At 53.1% G+C, this 16961-nt stretch overlaps 1 protein-coding gene across 7 annotated transcripts; it reads right to left on the reverse strand.

Annotated features, from left to right (window-relative positions):
* Positions 1-97: 97 nt before the first annotated feature.
* Positions 98-16961, reverse strand: HAUS7 (HAUS augmin like complex subunit 7). Of its 7 annotated transcripts, none has more exons than XM_043457590.1 (11): positions 16806-16961; positions 15829-15944; positions 11727-11794; positions 9575-9636; positions 6875-6966; positions 6717-6794; positions 6453-6611; positions 6251-6347; positions 5580-5798; positions 4510-4624; positions 98-381 (listed from the first exon to the last, which is right to left on the reverse strand). In XM_043457590.1, the coding sequence occupies exons 1-11, from the start codon at positions 16902-16904 to the stop codon at positions 311-313; spliced, it is 1176 nt and encodes a 391-aa protein (XP_043313525.1). In that variant the 5' UTR covers positions 16905-16961; the 3' UTR covers positions 98-310. The 7 variants fall into 7 exon arrangements, with proteins under 7 accessions (XP_043313525.1, XP_043313526.1, XP_043313530.1 ...); XM_043457591.1 differs by having other exon boundaries at positions 6717-6791; positions 9575-9639; XM_043457595.1 differs by having other exon boundaries at positions 5580-5708; positions 9575-9639.

Raw genomic sequence — 16961 nt, forward strand, 5'->3', positions numbered from 1 at the left:
TCTTAACAGGCAATGGAACATGGGACAGGCAGGATGGGCAGGGAGGCAGTCAGGCAGAGCCACAGAAGCAAAAAAGCAGGCTGCAGGCAACTTCTTAAAACCTGGGCTTTCTTTTCTCCCCAGCTCACACATCAAACCCGCCGCCACCCCACCCCCATCCACCCCCCACCATCCCACTTCCCTTCCCTTTCACTCCCCACCCCACCCACCCCACCCCCACCAAAGAGCTGAAGGTGCTGAGCAGCTAGAGGCAGCAAGGGGGCTGACTGCTGCTGCCTGGCTCTTCGGGGTAGAGCTCCCTGCTCACAGGCTACTGTGGGCCTTTGTGCAGACAGTCGCTGAAGGTCTTATATTGCTGGGTTAGCTCTTCTATTTTGGTGGCTGCCAAAGAAAGAGAACGGCAAATAGCAAGGTTAGTCAGTCCAGCTGTCCTCGGGCCCCGGGCACCCAGCAACGGGTTAAGCCAGGAGCCCCCGACGGGGCCAGGGCCTGGTGAGCTCCGATGGAAGTCCCTGGGGGCCCCAGGCAGAGCCCCCAGGCTGGGGTTCACTGGCTTGGCCGGGTCCCTCCCTGCCACTCTCCGCAAAGCCCAGGAGCCAGGGAGGTTCATGATTTGGATGCTGTATGGATTTTGATCAGTCCTTCCTTCAGCTCATCCGAGTCCATCCTCTAGGAGCTCACCTCCCCAGCCCATCCTCTGCCCTCCCACAAGGTTGGCAAGTGGTGTTAAGTCCTGCCCATCCCAAGGGTGAGTGCGAAGCTTGGGCATCACGGGGTAGGCCTCAGGGTGATGGCTGGGCAGGCATCTCACAGAGAGGAGACAGGCCTGGTCCCAACGAGCCTTCCCACTCACCACTGCCACTCCCTCTGAGGGCACTCACATTTCTCTTACATACAGATAGGATTCGGGGGTGTCATTTCCCTTTACCAAGTCCTCAGATTCTCCCAATCTCTAGATGCCCCAGCCCTGCTCCTGGGCTCCCCCAGATCCAGGCGTATTCTCAGCTCACATGTCGCCCCTCTGTCCCAGGCCCTCGGTGCTACATGGCCTTCTCTTGGTTCAGGGTTTGGCCAAGCTGTGCTGTCTCTGGAAGCCTGGGCCCCCGACGCTGTATCCCTGCTACTGTGGATTATGGGAGGCTGGGTCTGGAGTGCGTCCTGGGGCTCCCTCTGGTCTGGACTCAGCCCTCAACTCTGCAACCGCCTCCCTCCTCCTTCCTTCCTCAGCATCAGAGATCTCAGCCCATCTCTGTGCTGTTTTTCTTTGCCCTTGTTTGTATATCTGCCCCTTGTCTCTTGAGTCTCGAGATGTTTTCTACTCAAGATCTGCCTAACTCTCTCATGGATTGTTCTGAACACTGTGACAACCATGTTTAACCCCTAAGAGTGTCTGCTTGTATTTCTCCTTGCTGGGTCTTCCCAGTTTCCTCAGTATGTGTGGACAAGATGCTGAGTATGTTCATTCAAGTTGGTTGGAAAGTTCTCTTCTCTGAATGACCACTGCCTCTGGTGGTGGAAAAGGGTTGGGGCAAACACAGACAAAGCATCAAGTGCAGAAAGAGACAATAGGGCAAGAGAGGCCCACGAGGGCTCTGAAGAGCTGCAAGAGTCCTGGGAATGTGGAAGTCCACATGCATGCCTGGGGCCGCGAGGGCGTCTGGGAGAGACCTGCAAAGGCCCTGAGCCCATGACTCTGCTTGACCTTAAGGCAGGACCAACAGAGGTGCGGAGGAAGGAAACACCGTCAGCCATCTGGCTGAGTGTGGAGGAAAACCATGAAGCTACATACCCAAGTAGCTCACACAATTCCAAATGGGAGAAACTCAAAAGTGACCCCACACCAAGACTGTCAAAAAGAGCCAAAGGGCAAGACAAATCTGAGAATGGAAGATGGAAGAGACTACACCAGGGCCTCCATTACATGTCAATGAACGTGAGTGATCACAGACCCTACTTGGGAGGTGTAGGCACCGGGAGAGAATCCTCACCAAGCCGGGCCAGCGCTCAGCTTCAGGCAGGAAGTGGCTGATGGAGTCGCTCTTGTGTGAGGCATGTTCCATCTCTTAGCCTGGTCTGTGGTACACAACTATCTGCTTTAAAGTCAGTGGCAATGGACTGAAGGGGGTTTGCCACAGCCCAGGGGACAGAGGCAGCTTTTCACTTGACTAACCCTGAGTTAAGACTTCTCCCAAAAGGCTGCTTTTTTCTTATAACAAAAAACAACAACAACGAAAAACCTTCTCTGAGTGTATTTTTCACAAGAAGAAAAAACTTACTCAGAAACAAAGTTTAAAATTAAATGCAGACACAATTTTGACCTTACCCAATAGCAGGAAGGTGGGAAACAACAAAGCTAGCCCCACAAACGGGAGGAGCTGGCCTCACCGCCACGACGACAGAACCTCACCCCCGTGTGGAACCTCAACTGTTGAAACGAGTTCACTGCAACCTTTCTTAAAGGTTGACAATCACAGGGAAATTCCCTCAGTGATACATGTTCACTGCAGAATATGTGAAGGCTGCAGAACAGGATAAAGAGACAGGAAACAAACTAAACGATCACAACAAACTGGAGAATTCTTCAAGAGATGAGACTACTAGACCACCATACCTGCCTCCTGAGAAATCTGTATGCAGGTCAAGAAGCAACAGTTAGAACCAAACATGGAACAACAGACTGGTTCCAAATTGGGAAAGGAGTATGTCAAGATTGTATACTGTCACCCTGCTTATTTAACTTATATGCAGAGTACATCATGCGAAATGCCGGGCTGGATAAAGCACAAGCTAGAATCAAGATTGCTGGGAGAAATATCAATAACCTCAGATATGCAGATGACACCACCCTTATGGCAGAAAGATAAGAAGAACTAAAGAGCCTCTCGATGAAAGTGAAAGAGGAGAGTGAAAAAGTTAGCTTAGAACTCAACATTCAAAAAAACTAAGATAATGGCATCTGGTCCCATCACTTCATGGCAAATAGATGGGGAAACAATGGGAACTGTGACAGAATTTACTTTCTTGACAAGTTTATACCAGACTCCAAAATCACTGCAGATAGTGACTGTAGCCATAAAGTTTAAAATGCTTGCTCCTTGGAAGAAAACCTATGACCAACCTAGACAGCATATTAAAAAGCAGAGACATTACTTTGCTGACAAAGGTCCGTCTAGTCAAAGCTATGGTTTTTCCAGTAGTCATGTATGGATGTGAGAGTTGGACTATAGAGAAAGCTGAGCACTGAAGAATTGATGATTTTGAACCATGTTGGGGAAGACTCTTGAGAGTCCCTTGGACTGCAAGGAGATCCAACCAGTTCATCCTAAAGGAAATACTCATTAGAAGGACTGATGCTGAAGCTCCCATACTTTTGCTACCTGATGCAAAGAGTCAACTTGTTAGAAAAGACCCTGATGCTGGGAAAGATTGAAGGCAGGAGGACAAGGGGGTTACAGATGATCAGATGCTTGGATGGCATCATCAACTCAATGGATAAGAGTTTGAGCAAGTTCTGGGAGATGGTGAAAGATACAGAAGCCCAGCATGCTGCAGTCCATGGGGTTGACATAACTTAGCGACTGAATAACAAACGATCTAAATCACCTCTGACTCTGACACAGAGAAAATCAACATCCATGTGGTAGCTCAACTCCTACAATGGATTCCTCTGCATTTTTTCCTTTTAGAAAAGTAAGATCATACTGTGTATTTCACTTTTAACCTGCATTTTCCTTTTAACATTATATGCATTTCCTCATGTCATTGTAACCAAATTTTGAAACAACAAATACTGTCCCACAATATACATATAACCAGTATCTACCCAAGCATTATCCAAGAATAAAACCTTGAATTATTCCCATTTGTCAGTATTGCAAATGCTGGAACAGTATAACAATAAATAATCGAAAGTGACCTACAGGCTCAGTAACAGAAAACGTTAAGCAAATTTTAGCTCATGTCTGAAAGGAAGCATCTGACGATTGGAATTATGACTTTGAGAACCTGGGTCAATGCTTAAAATGAGGTCCAAGGGAAAGAATATAATAGTGTAGCATGATGTGATTAGATTCAACTTATACAAAAAATAAAAAATGATGAGAGGTGTACACCTATGGCTGATTCATGTCAATGTATGGCAAAAACCACTACAATATTGTAAAATAATTAGCCTCCAATTAAAATAAATTAATTAATTTTAAAAAGTGATGAGAGGAAACAAAATAGAGGGAAACAGACCAAAACATGAACACTGACCGCTTCTGGGCCACTGCGTTAGGCAGTGCTTTTAGTTTCCCTCTGCACGGCTTTAGAGAATCCCCATTTTCCACCATTCATGGTTTTCTTTTCTGATCTGTCAAAAGCATTTTTTAAGGGAAGGAAAACCTATAGCATCAGAAAAAGAAGAGAACAGGAAGGGACCAGTCCCCAAATGCAGGCCGAGGTGCCCTAAGATGGCCCCGACCACCAATTCGGTGGCCACGGACACAGCAAGGGGTGACCACATACCTAGACTCATGACAGAGCTGTTGTTGCCCCAACATATCTGCTCGTCCTGCTGCTGGTTCGCCATCTGCATGGCTTTCGCCGAGGTGCTAGTGACTTCCACAGCTGCCTTCAATAGCTGGGACGGAGGAACAGAGGGTGGGGACATGTAGGCTTGAATGCTAGTGGTCTGACCCATAGGAGGTGTCTCCTGCTCCCTGCCCCAGTGGACACTAAACACCTGCCTCCAGCTACAAGGACAGTCACCCACCAGAGCTCCCCAGCGCAACTCCATTCCTCCTGGCCCTGCGGGGACACCACACTATCACAGATCCCACCCCACACTGGGGCCACACAAAGCCAGGGTTGAGGGGACAGATGGACAGTGCAAAAGTCAGTGTCTCAAGGTCAAAGGGCCTTTCTGATGGGCGAGGACTGTGCCCTAACTCAGCCTGTTGGTAGACTAGCAAAGAACAAGCTGGTCAGAGATTCAGAAGTCTGGGAGCTTTCTTGTGAGAACACCAAGGCCAGTGCCATGGGAGCCCTAAGTCGATGGCAGAGTGTCACGTGTGGCAAGTGTGCACATAATCATAACCAAAGCTAGCAGTCTGGGTTCCAGGGATCGGAATCAATCCTGAGGCCATCAGCTCAGCCATGTGAGGTCGCCTTTTCCCGTGTGTCCAAACTCGGTCAAGGGCCCAGACGGGCAAGCATCCGTCTGTCTGTATGGCACCGCTCTGGACCACGTGAGGACGAACACCTGCTTGAGCCTCTTGTGCAGACAGGCTGAGGCCAACACCAGGACAGAAGCTGTAGGCTGGGACGAGAGTCTCCCACGGTCAGCTGGGGCCCAGCACAGACAGTGCACATACCTCTTCTGCGCCTGCAGTTGTGGCTTGGTTGGCACCCTCATGAAGGGCAGGGGGGCCCATGGAGGGACATCCCCAGCACCCCTCCTCCCCTCTATAGCCCCAACCTGCCTTTAAGTTTCAGTCTGAGGCCTGGAGCCTGGAGCTCAGCCGGTCCCCACCCTCGGGTGCCTCGCTGGGGGTACAGTGGCCGCTGGGAGGGGCCGGGGGAAGGGCAATGCTTACTTGGCTGCACGACATCAGGGTCTGGTACACGGCCTGGACGATGGGGCCACATGGATGGAGGTAGGGGCCTGGGCGTTGGCAGTACTCGCCCAGCTCACCATCGTAGACTTGCAGGAAAGCCACGACAAGCTGATGGAAGTCAGAGGTGACCAGGCGCAGCTTCTGGTCCAGGGTGCTGGCGTGGGCGCTGCCCACAGCAGCTCCTTGCTGTGCAAAGCACTGCGAAGTCAGGGGTGGAGGCTATCCCGCCTGCCACGGGGCACCAGGCAGGGCCCTAAACCCCTTGGAGAGGTGAGGGTCTGCTGGCCACTCCATGCTTCCAGAAACCAGGAGACAAACAGAAGACCGGAGGCTTGCAGGGACCTCAACGTCCTCCTGAGGACCTTAGTGGCAATGAGGACAAGTCTGGGGCTGCAGGGAGGGCCGCAGGAGAAAGCCCAGGAAAAGCCCAGGGTGCCAGGCCTGGCACAGGGCTCCCCTCCAAAGCTGGTCCTTTCCACTCCTGGAAAAGCCTCCCCTCTCCGGCCATCACATTCTAGAAGCTGGGCCATTCAGCACATGTGCCACCTCACTCAGGCCTCCCAACATGCTCGTCGAAGAGACAGAGCTGTCTGAGGCTTCAGGACATCCGGCGGGGGCCCCCTGCAACCCCCTTGTGGCTGGCACCTCACCTCTACCTGGAGTGCCTGAAGCTTTGAGGCACTTTCCTGCAGCTGCCGGGCCAGTTCTGCCACCTTCTCCTCCTCTGACTTGACCGAGGGGCTGGCCCTGCAGGGAAACAAGGGGTCACTTCTGCCTGGTGCCATCACAGGCACCAGGGCACCTGTGGACCACGCACAGGAGACTCCCCATCCCAGCCAACAGGCCACCTACTCCTGCCTGTTGTTGCTCTGCTTGTCGAGAAGCGGCTGCACGTCCAGGGGCCACGGTTCACACTCAGGTCTCAGGAGCATCTGCAGGCAAGGGCTGGAGAAGAGCTCCCCCAGCAGCCCCTCGGTCTTCTCCCTGGTGTCCTCAAAGCGCTCCTCCGTGCTGCAAAGGCAGCCCCAGGGCCACGCTGTCAATGCCAGAGACCAGCCAAGACCAGCGAAGGGGCCAGGAGAAGGCATCTCCTCTGGTCTCTGAGAGCCCGCCCACCTGCAGGGACAGCCCAGGTATCCGTCCTCGGTGGGGTGAGCCTGCGTTCCCCTGGGATGGAGCGTGGCGGGGTTCCTGCTGGGAAGATGTGTCCAGGGGGCTTGGAGGAGCAAGGGCGCCCGGCGGCCGATTCGGGCAGGGCCTGTGCCAAGCTTTACCTGGGGCAGCTGGAGTCGCCGACACTCAGGCTGCGGACCACGTCCAGCAGTTGGTCCATGAAGTGCAGCTGCTTCTGGGCGCAGGCCCGGCCCTGGGCAGGGAAGGACACATGCACTCACTAGCCCAATGTGCCAGGGGCCCCCTGCTGCCCCAATGGGCCAGTAGTCCCCCCAGGCTTCCACCTGGCAGGTTCGTGGACAGGTTCAGGGCACCCAGCACAACAAGACAGGCAGTGGATGTGGCCACGTCACACCCACTAATTTGTGGCCAACGGGGACTCGTTCCCCCATAGGCGGCATGCAGCCAAGCCTTACAGCCAGAGTCCCTGAGAGCAGCTGAGTCACCCTCCGCCCCAAAAGCAGCTGGGATGCCCGGCCAGGAGTGGTCCGATCGAGAGCTCAACTCCTTCCGGAAAGGGGAAGAGGCCCGAGACCAAGCCCTGTGATGCAAATTCAATCTGGGAGAGCTTGTGTGAATGTGGGCTGTAAACACAGCCTGCTCCGAGAGCCCTGTGAGCAACAGCGTTTAGAGTGGGCCGAGAAGGGGAGGGCCAAGGGGGCCCAGGCAGCCCCGGGGAGGCAGCAGACTGGGATACAGGGTCACATTCTGCTGTCTTGTTTGCAGCTCAGTTCCCGTCCACAACCATCATGGTTGCAGCTGCCTGGCACTCCCTGCGAGCCTGGCTCCCACCTGCGTAGCCACAGGGACGGGGCCAGTGCCTCTGCAAGCTCCTGGCATCTCTACCTCCATGCCCCCTGGCCTGCCACTGAGGGCATCACTACCTCGTGTCGCCTCCTTCTCCCAACCGGCCCCAAACAACACCAAGCCAGAATGATACACCGGAAGGGCACCCTGCAAGTATGAGATGGGGCGTGGGACACTGTCTGGATGGAGGAAAGCCTGGGCAGAAACGTGAGACCAAGTGTTACTCAGGATCTTACAAAGCCTTGACTGGCGGCCTGGGCTGCCCACCAGCCCATCTGCAGCAGACCAGCTCCAGGAGCCCCACCAGCTCAGGAAAGGGTAAGCCGCTCCTCACAGCCTGTACACTGAAAACTACAAAACATCTCCAAGAGAAATTTAAGAAAACCGAACTACATGGAACAACAGCCCATGTTTAAGGATGGAAAGTCTTATTAGAGGTAATGGTAATACTCGCCAAAGTGATCTACAGATTCAACATAATCTCGATCAAAAGCTCAGTTTTGCACAAACTGACAAACTGATTCTAAAATTCACATGGAAATTCGAGGTACCCCTAAAAGTCAAAGCAATCCGAAAAAGAGCAAAGTTGGAGGACTGACTTGTTCACAATTTACTGCAAAGCTACAGTCATCAAGGCATTCTGCTACTGGCATAAGGACAGGCATAAGGATCAATGGAATAGAATTGGAGAATCCAGAAATAAAGCCTCACTTTTACATTCATCGATTTTCAACAAAGATGCCCAAACAGTCCAATGAGGAAAGAATGGTCTTTTCAACAAATGGTTGATTAACTGGAAAAACTGGACAGCCACACACAAAAGAATGAAGTTGGATACACACCTTACAGCCATACATAAAACTAACTCAAAATGGGTCAAAGATCTAAATATAAGAGCTAAAAATACAAAACTGTTTTTCAACAAAACTCAAAAATTTTGTACTCCAAAGGACACATCTAGAAAGTGAAAAGACAATCCACAGAATGGGAGCACATATTTATAAATCAAATATCTGATGTGACTTGTATCCAGAATATATAAAAAATTCTTACATCTCAAAAATAAAAAGACAACCCAATTAAAAAGTGGGCAAAAGAACTGAATAGAGACATTACTCCAAAGAAGATACACAAATGGCTAATAGGCACATGAAAAGATGTTCAACACCATTAGTCATCAGGGAAATGCAAATCAAAACCACAATGAGAAAAAAAAAACACAATGAGATAGCCCTTCACACCCACCAGGATGGCTCATATGAAAATGATGAACAATAACAAGTGTTGGTGATGACCTGAGAAACTGGAACCCTCACACAATGCTGGTGAGAATGTGAAATGGTTACAGACACTTTGGAAAACACTTTGGGGTTCCTCAAAAAGTTTAACATATTCAAAGAATTCTGAAAGTTAGGTAATTCCACTCCTAGCTATTCATATATACTGAAGAGAACCAGAAACATGTCTTCTGTCAAAAATGTATAAGGCACAGTCGGAGCATCATTATTTCTAAGAGCCAAAACATGGAAATAATTATTTCAAATATGCTTCTTAAATTTTAAGGGGAGGTGGCAGGGTTTCAGAGTAGGTTTAAGGGTGGCTGCCTTTGTATGGAAACCCATGGTAGGCAACACATGGAGGAAAATACATGGGCTCAGAAGCCAGAAGGTTGGGTTCAAGAGGCCAGGCTCTGTTACAGAGTAACCTTGAGAGAGCTGTTTTGTCACCTTCCCGGGGAGATGGCATATGACAAGGACCTGCTATCTTGGGGAGGAGGAGGATGACAGTTACTGGCACATAAGCCAAAGCGCCTCCTCAACTGCTTCAACCAGCCCCTCACCTCATCCTAGGAATGGCAGGGATCCACCCAAAGGAATCCTATGGGTTCCTGCCCCAGGGGCTTAGGATGCTGGCTCCTAGGGAAGGAGCCTTCCCAGAATCACCCCAGCATCATGGAGGCCCCCAGCCCACAGGGACAGGGGGCTCTCTCTTACCTTCAGGAGCTCCTGGTCATCCAGCCCACACAACATCAGTTCATGGCCCAGTTTCACCATCTCTGCTGGAACACAAGGGTCCAGTTACCGCAGACAGTCACCCAAACAGGGGGACGCCAGGCACCCTGGCCAAGTGCCAAGGGGTTCCCTGCTAAAGGAGGTCAACAAGGAGGCAGGTGGCGGACACCCTGGGGTGCCAGCATGGCCTCCTGCTGTGTGACCTACACCTGGTCACTGCCCTTCTCTGGGGGCTACGTTCCTTACCTGCGATGAGAGGTTGCATTCAATGCTCTTCCATACAGGCAACGCTGGCTTCCAACAGAAGCCTGCCAGCTGCCCGGGGAGCCCACAGAGGCCAGGGCACCTTCCAAAGATGCCGCATGCCACCCTTTCAGAGACCTCGGCAAGCCACAGCACAAGGAACCATCTCACATTTCTCAGTTTCATACAGGCCCTTCACGCCATCACACCCCTTCCTCTTGCAGGCAGCCCTAGCAGGTGGCTACTCTTCCATTTCACAGATTAGGAAACTGAGGCCCTATGTGGTGCAAGGAATCCTCAGCCGTGTCTTCCAGGGAATCCTGGGCGTTCTCCGAAGAACCAGATGGTAGGCCACAACTTGGAGCCACAAAGCTGGGGGCCAGTGCAAGCTCTACATCCCACCCAGCCCTGCAGCCCTTGACCCCAAATCCCTGCAAATGCCTACATCTGAGTCTCATCAAGTCCAGCAAACAGTCCCTTCACTAGAAATCCAGGATCTGGGTGGCGTTCCCCTCTTCCAGTGCCCCACACCCATCTCAGCACAGCACATAAGTCCAAAGTCAGGATTATATGGCTCTCCTTGGAATACAGGCCTGTGTCCTTCTGCAGTCTACCAGGCCTGGCCTGGTCTGGCCCTGTCGCCCCTTGGACCTCGCCCCAGCCCTGGCCCCTTGCTCTGCCCTCTACCGCAGCCACCCTGGCCTCCTAGCTGTTCCTAACCCCTGCCTTGGTGCTTGTTTTTCTCTCGCCCTAAACACTATTCTTCCTGAGATCTGCCTGCCTCACTTCCTTCCTTCCCACATGACTCTTGTTATTTAAAAGGGAGGCCTTCCCCAGCCATCTTATGTCAACAGTGCCACCCTTCTCCCAGCCCACCCGAGCACCACCCTGCCTTCACCTGCCTTTGTTTATGGTGCTTCTCAGCATCTGATACACTGAGAAATGTCGCCACCTCCTGTGTATCACCTGTCTCCTAGCTAGCAAGCAAGCTCCACAAGAGTAGTGCTGGGTGTGGAGCGGGTGCTCCTTAAATGTGAACGGGTGACTTGTGATCCCCACTCTGCGTGTCACAGTTTCTCCCAATTACACTCTTCCTCAAGTGCTCACATCTACCACCTGCTATGCCACCCAGGGACCCCCCCCCAACAGGGTGGGCCAGGCTGAGCTGCTCACCCACACGTTACTAAAGAGGAAACTGAGGCTGGGAATGGTAACACCATGGTAGGTACCTGTGCGTGCATGTTCAAGGATTCACTTGTGACCCGATGACCAGGTTGGCCCGGCCTCGACAGGCTCCGAGACACAACCCATGTCAGCCTTGGGACAGGCCTCAGATAACTAATGTGGCAGGGCCAGCAGGGGCACGGATCAGGAATCTGGGATCCAGCTCACCCACCCTGGGGCGGGGGTGGGGCAAACACAGACTCGCAGAAGGATGGACCTTCGGAAACACTGCTGTGTGGGTGAAGAGCTAGCCAGCGCCTTCAGGACTGCAATTTGCTCCCTTTTACCTAGTGCTCGTTGCTGGCTTAAGGACAGTTTCTGCCAAAAACGGATTGAAAAGAAGCAGTTCCAAGATAAGCCCCCACACAGACCTGCCCAGGAATGCCTCATGTCATAGGCATGCACACACACCCAAGCACAACGTGGCCTAATCACTGGTGGCATCAGCGAGAATGGCTGTCTCTGCCCCCCAGCACCCTAGTGGATGGGCTGGCAGGGTCTCCTTCACAGGCACAAGGGAGGGCGGATCCCAGCAGGCTCTGGGGACATCCACTGAAAACACCAGTCCACTGGACAATCCACCAATCTACTAAGGAGGCCACGCACCAGGTCAGAACGGCCAGAATCCACCGTTCAACACCAAACTCCCGTAACGGAGGAGACCCACCTTGGATCTTCACTTCGGCTGACGCCCCCTTCAGCAAGCTGAACCTGTCAAGCCAGGAGGGACAGACCCTGCAGGCAAAGAGCAAAAGCAGTCAGGCATGAGTGGACTGCAGGGGGCCCTCACACCTCTCCTTACAGATGCTCTCAAAAGGGAATCTTCATATCCAGGTGCTAAATGGCACTGGAAAACTCACTTTAAAATAGATAATCTTATGTGATTTCAACTCCATAAATTATCAGCAAAACACAAAACCAAACTATTTCTGAAAGTTCACCTCGGAAACATGAATTTGAGTACTGACATTAAAATTCTCACAATAAAAACATGAAAGGACTGCCCAAGTGGAAAGAAAACTGAATTCCTCAGAGCTCTGACACCTTTCCAGGAGGAACCCAGGGACTGGCTTTGCTTGCAATCACGGTGCAGGTCTGTTTGGAGAATGTGCGAAAAGGACCTCCCTGGTCTGGCATCCTCACAGGCCGGGCCTGGGCCCCTCTCCTTGCATGTGGCTGACTGCCCTTCTCCACCTGCAGGGCTTTCTTCCCACCCAAGCCAAGCACACCAAGTTGGCTCCAGCTGATCCGGTGAAGCCCACCGCTGGCTGACATTCACCACCCCAGGGAAGCCGCGGGAAGGCTGGACCCGCCTATAGCCACACTGGCATCCCTCCACCACTGCAGGTCCTGGATGCGGTCCTTCTGCTGGGCTCTCACCTCCCAGACTTTGGGCTCACCAAGGCCAGGAGCCAACTTTCTGTTGTGTACTTCTAGGCCCTAACAAACACAGCAGCCAGCACTGAAAAGGCGGCTGGTGAGCATTAATGAATGAATGACCACAGCCTCTTGTCACAGACTGATCCACCATTAGTAAGGGCCCATGCCTATCTCTTTCAACAGAGGGGCATTTTCTGTTCTTAAACTAACGTAAGTCAACAGGCAATGATGCTACCCAAGGTCACAGCTCTGAGCCATTTGAGGGCTCCCAGCATGGTGGGCTCTGGGATCACAGTACCAGCCTCCCAGGTGGGGAGACAGCCATCCCACCTGTCCCCTTGGCCTGGTGGAGCCCTACCCTTAACAATACTGCACAGATAAACAGGAGAGTGGCCACTGGTAAGCATCTTGCCTTAAGATGCCAAGGTGAAGGGTGGGATAATTTGAGAGAATACCACTGAAACATGTCTATTACCATATGTGAAATAGATCACCAGTCCAAGTTCGATGCATGAGACAGGGCACTCAAAGACCCTGAGGGATGAGATGGGGAGGGAGGTGGGAGGGGGGTTCAGGATGGGGATTCAGGATGTACACCCGTGGCTGATTCATGTCAATGTATGGCAAAAACCACTCCAATATTGTAAAGCAATTAGCCTCCAATTAAAATAAGTAAATTAATTTTTAAAAAGAAGATGCCAAGCTGATGGGCAGAACCATTTCCAGACACAGACCAGCAGGCATCACAAGCGACACACAGCCCAAGTCTCCCACTGGGTCTCCTCTGTGAGGGGGCACAGTCTGAGCATAGCAACCCCAGCTCCAAGGTCCAGGCCTGGCGCAGCATTCAGGCCATGTGAAGGGCGCTCCAGCTGCTAGCCAGGGAGCCCCAGGATAACTGGGGCCAGGAACCCGCCCAGCTCTAGCAGGGTTGGGGCCCAGACCTCACCCTGGGGACCTGCTGACTATCTCATCATGATGGTGGGAGAGGACAGTGCAGGTGTTCGGTGGAAAAGGCTCATTGTTCTTTCCCTGTGGCCATATCTGCCCCAACCAGGCTGGGGCCGGGGTGGGGGGGCTGGGAGCAAGTGGGGGCCACCCTGACACCCCCATCACAGGACTGCAGGGAAGAGGGAGACAGGACAACAGCCTCAGCTGTGCCACCTGTCTTAAATTACTCATTAAGGCACCCATTCCTTCTGTCAAAGAGGGCTGGGCCAGAAGGGGTGGGAAAGGGAAGTGCCACCATGTGAAAAGCTAGGAGGCTGGCCCTGGGCCTGGTTGCCAGGCAACATTCCCACTCACAAAGCACCAGAGAGCCAGGAGCCCTCACTGATCCATTAGGCTGAACCACAGCAAACCACTTCAACACACTCAAGAATAAATCCCCAAAAGCCTAAGTGACCTCACTCAGAAAGGACTTTCATTAAAGTTGCTTTTCCTGAAGCAGCAGGGAGCAGGGCAAAAACTAACAGTGCTCAAGGCCTCGAAAGCAAGTAAAGCTCCTCAGGCACCAAGGAAACCCACGAGAGTTGAACTCAGCGATCCAGGGGCCCTGTGGCTCTGCCTTGCCCATGCTGAAGGCCAGCTTGGCATATGAGCCACCAAGACCATCATGCTCAAACCCATCCCCCAGTCAATGCTGCATGCAGTTCCCAGGTTCCACCCAGAGGAAGGTGAATATGTGGCCCTAAATGAGGCTGAAATGGTGAAGCCATGTACAAAGAAACCAAGAGGAAATTGGAAGAAACTGGACTCTGTGAAATCCTTTTTGGCCATCGAGAGGCCTACAGCACTTCTGCCAGCTTGGGATCATAAAAATCAATTGGACATTCCCTGGTTGCTTCTTAAAAAGATTGTTTCTTGTATTTAAAAATGCACTAAAAGCATCTGAGGGCCGCAGCCAGACTCATCCATTGCCCCTCTGGCCAGCAGAGGGACCTGGTCCCCAGTTTCCACCTGGGCCAGGCAACTTTGAGCTCCCTCCCACAAAAGCCTCTCTAAGGCCTGACTTTGGCCCCCCTCCTGTGTTCAAGATCTCCAAACTAACCCAGGCCATCCTCACTTCTATCCCAGGTTCCTGGACCAGGCACTAGTCCTTCCAGGACCAACAGTGCTTGTCACGTGAGCCACTGCCATTCCAAGCCACGCTCCAGTCTTTTCCCTGCCTCTAGCCTCTCCCCTCTAAACCCATCCAACACAGAACTCCCAAGTGACCCTGCCAAAAATGCCAAATTCACATGTCACTCCCCTGGTCCCGGGTTCTTTCTGCCATTCAAGCCACTGCTGCCTGGTTCTCTCTCCCACACCTTGACTCCCCACTCCTATGGAAACCAGTGTCCGCCATGACCTGTTCCTTCCCAGATCAAATGCGACCTCCTCCATGCCAACATCCCAGCACTCAGACAACACAGGTGTGCCCAACACTGGGATTGGTGCCTGAGCCTTCTGCACCCCCAGTTCCTTGGAGACACCTATCAGTGTCTGAGGTGTTCCAGTGAGCATGTGTCTGTGTGCCCACTTGTCACTTCAGACCCTAGAGCACATCTCAAGTATGTGCAACACCATACTGCGACCTGGGGCTAGTGGCTGGACACATGGTGCAGCTGTGTGTGTGTGTTTGTGTGTGCCTGGCACCGTGCAAGGGAAGCCAAGTCTGCCCAGGTCCCTGCGTGGCACACATACAGGATCCTATACAGCCTACAAAGACCTGGCTCATATATCCTGTCTCCTTTTAAAGAAAATCTCCAGGTCCCAGGGCAAAACATGCCCATCTTTACCCTGGACACCCATAGCCTCTTGAGCACACCCCTGCCAGAGCCCTCAGCCTGTTGGCTTTGTCTTGGCCTGCTGTCCTGTCTGGCTCTCCAGAGCACTGGGAGCCACTGGTAGGAAGGCACTGGATTGGTACCTGAGCCTTCTGCACCCCCAGTTCCTTGGGGACACCCATCAGTGTCTGAGAAATGGTACCATGACCCAAAGGATTGGGAAATGGGGTCTTGGCCCTGGCTTGCCACTCCTCGGTAGTAAGACCCCAGATAGTTCTCGACTCCACCCTGAACCTCAGCTTCTCAGTATGAAAATGAAAGGTCTGAAATACATCATTTCCCAGATCCCTGCCAGCTCTGTAAGTAGTAGTTACAGCCAGAAAAGCGCTCAGAAGCCAAGCTCAGCTATAGCACAGCTGTGAAGAAACAAGCTGAAGCACTCTCCAGGACACTTTCTCCCCAGATTCGAGCACGACTTCACTTCTTATCTAAGCAGCTGCTCTCATAGTGACTAAAGACGGTGGGCACTTTCTCATATAAAGAAGAAACCCCATCTTCCCCTGTGGGTTGAGTGGTGTCTGTGTACCCCAAGAGTGGGGGAGGAAGAAAGCAGGTTGTTACCGTGTGCATATCCACTCCAAGATTTCCAAGCGGTACTTCGAGGGGCTACACAGCAGTTCCTGAATGGTCTTTGGTTCTGTGATATAAAGACCGTCAAGGAAGGGGCAATTGAGGTCCTAAACAAGAAAGGGAAAGCCAGGAAGTTTTAGAAAGGCAACATCAGTGAAAGGCTGAAACGCACAGCAGTAATCACGCTCTCAGTGCACCTCCATTCACGCACGTTCCCGGCCGCCAAGCAGCCACCAGGCAGGTGACACAGATCCCCGGCCCCGGACCACGGGTAGCGGTCTTGATCACGCCCAGAGTTCAGTCCCCTTCATCTGCAGCTCCAGGTGCCCACCACTTTGTGTCTTTTTTGGAGGCCCCCTCGAGGCAGAAGCGGTAGTTTGACTTGGTAGCAACTAGGGGTTATGGTGAGAGTCCGATATTGGCCGTAGAGCAAAGGGAACCTGGAGAGGGCCCACGGGGCCGATCACGGATCGGGGGGAAGGGGCAGGCGAGGGGAGAGGTGTCGAGGAGGGGAAAGGAGAGGGAATGAGGGGAGAGCTGGTCGCAGCCCCGGGGCCGCCGCCTGACCTAGCGGGGAAGGCGTCTTCACCACCGCTGTCACCGGCATTTGCTGAAGAAAACTCAAAGCGGGAGGCATGCACTCCGCCCATCTGTCTCCACCAGACCCTGCGACCTCCTCCTAGAAGCCAGGATCCGTGGCCCCATACCCCCGCCACCCGCCCCTGCACTCCTTCCGCACGCCAGGCCTTAAAGCATCCGCGGGACAAAAGTTCAGGCGCCTGAACTCCCAGGCACGGGCCACGGAGACAGCAAAGTGAAAGCCTAGGGCCGCCCAGGGAGCGGAGACGGACGGCCTACGAGCCTCCCCCCAGCAGCGGCGATCCGGGCCTTGCGAGGCGCCGCCGACTTCTGCAGCCCCGCCGCCCAGACCCCTTCGCCCCGGGGCAGCTCCCGGGGCCTCAGGGCACCTTCAGCTTCGCGAAGACCTCTACAGCCGCCTGGAACGAGCTGTCGTCACTCCCACCCTTGTAGCCGCCGCCGCCACCGCCAGGACCCAACTCTGCCATGTTTCCCGCTCGAGGCCGCGCCCTGCCCACGCCCCCGGCTGACTGGCCGGCCCAGTT

The sequence above is a fragment of the Cervus canadensis genome, chromosome X, assembly GCF_019320065.1.
Source record: "Cervus canadensis isolate Bull #8, Minnesota chromosome X, ASM1932006v1, whole genome shotgun sequence".
NCBI classification, from domain to species: Eukaryota; Metazoa; Chordata; class Mammalia; order Artiodactyla; family Cervidae; genus Cervus; species Cervus canadensis.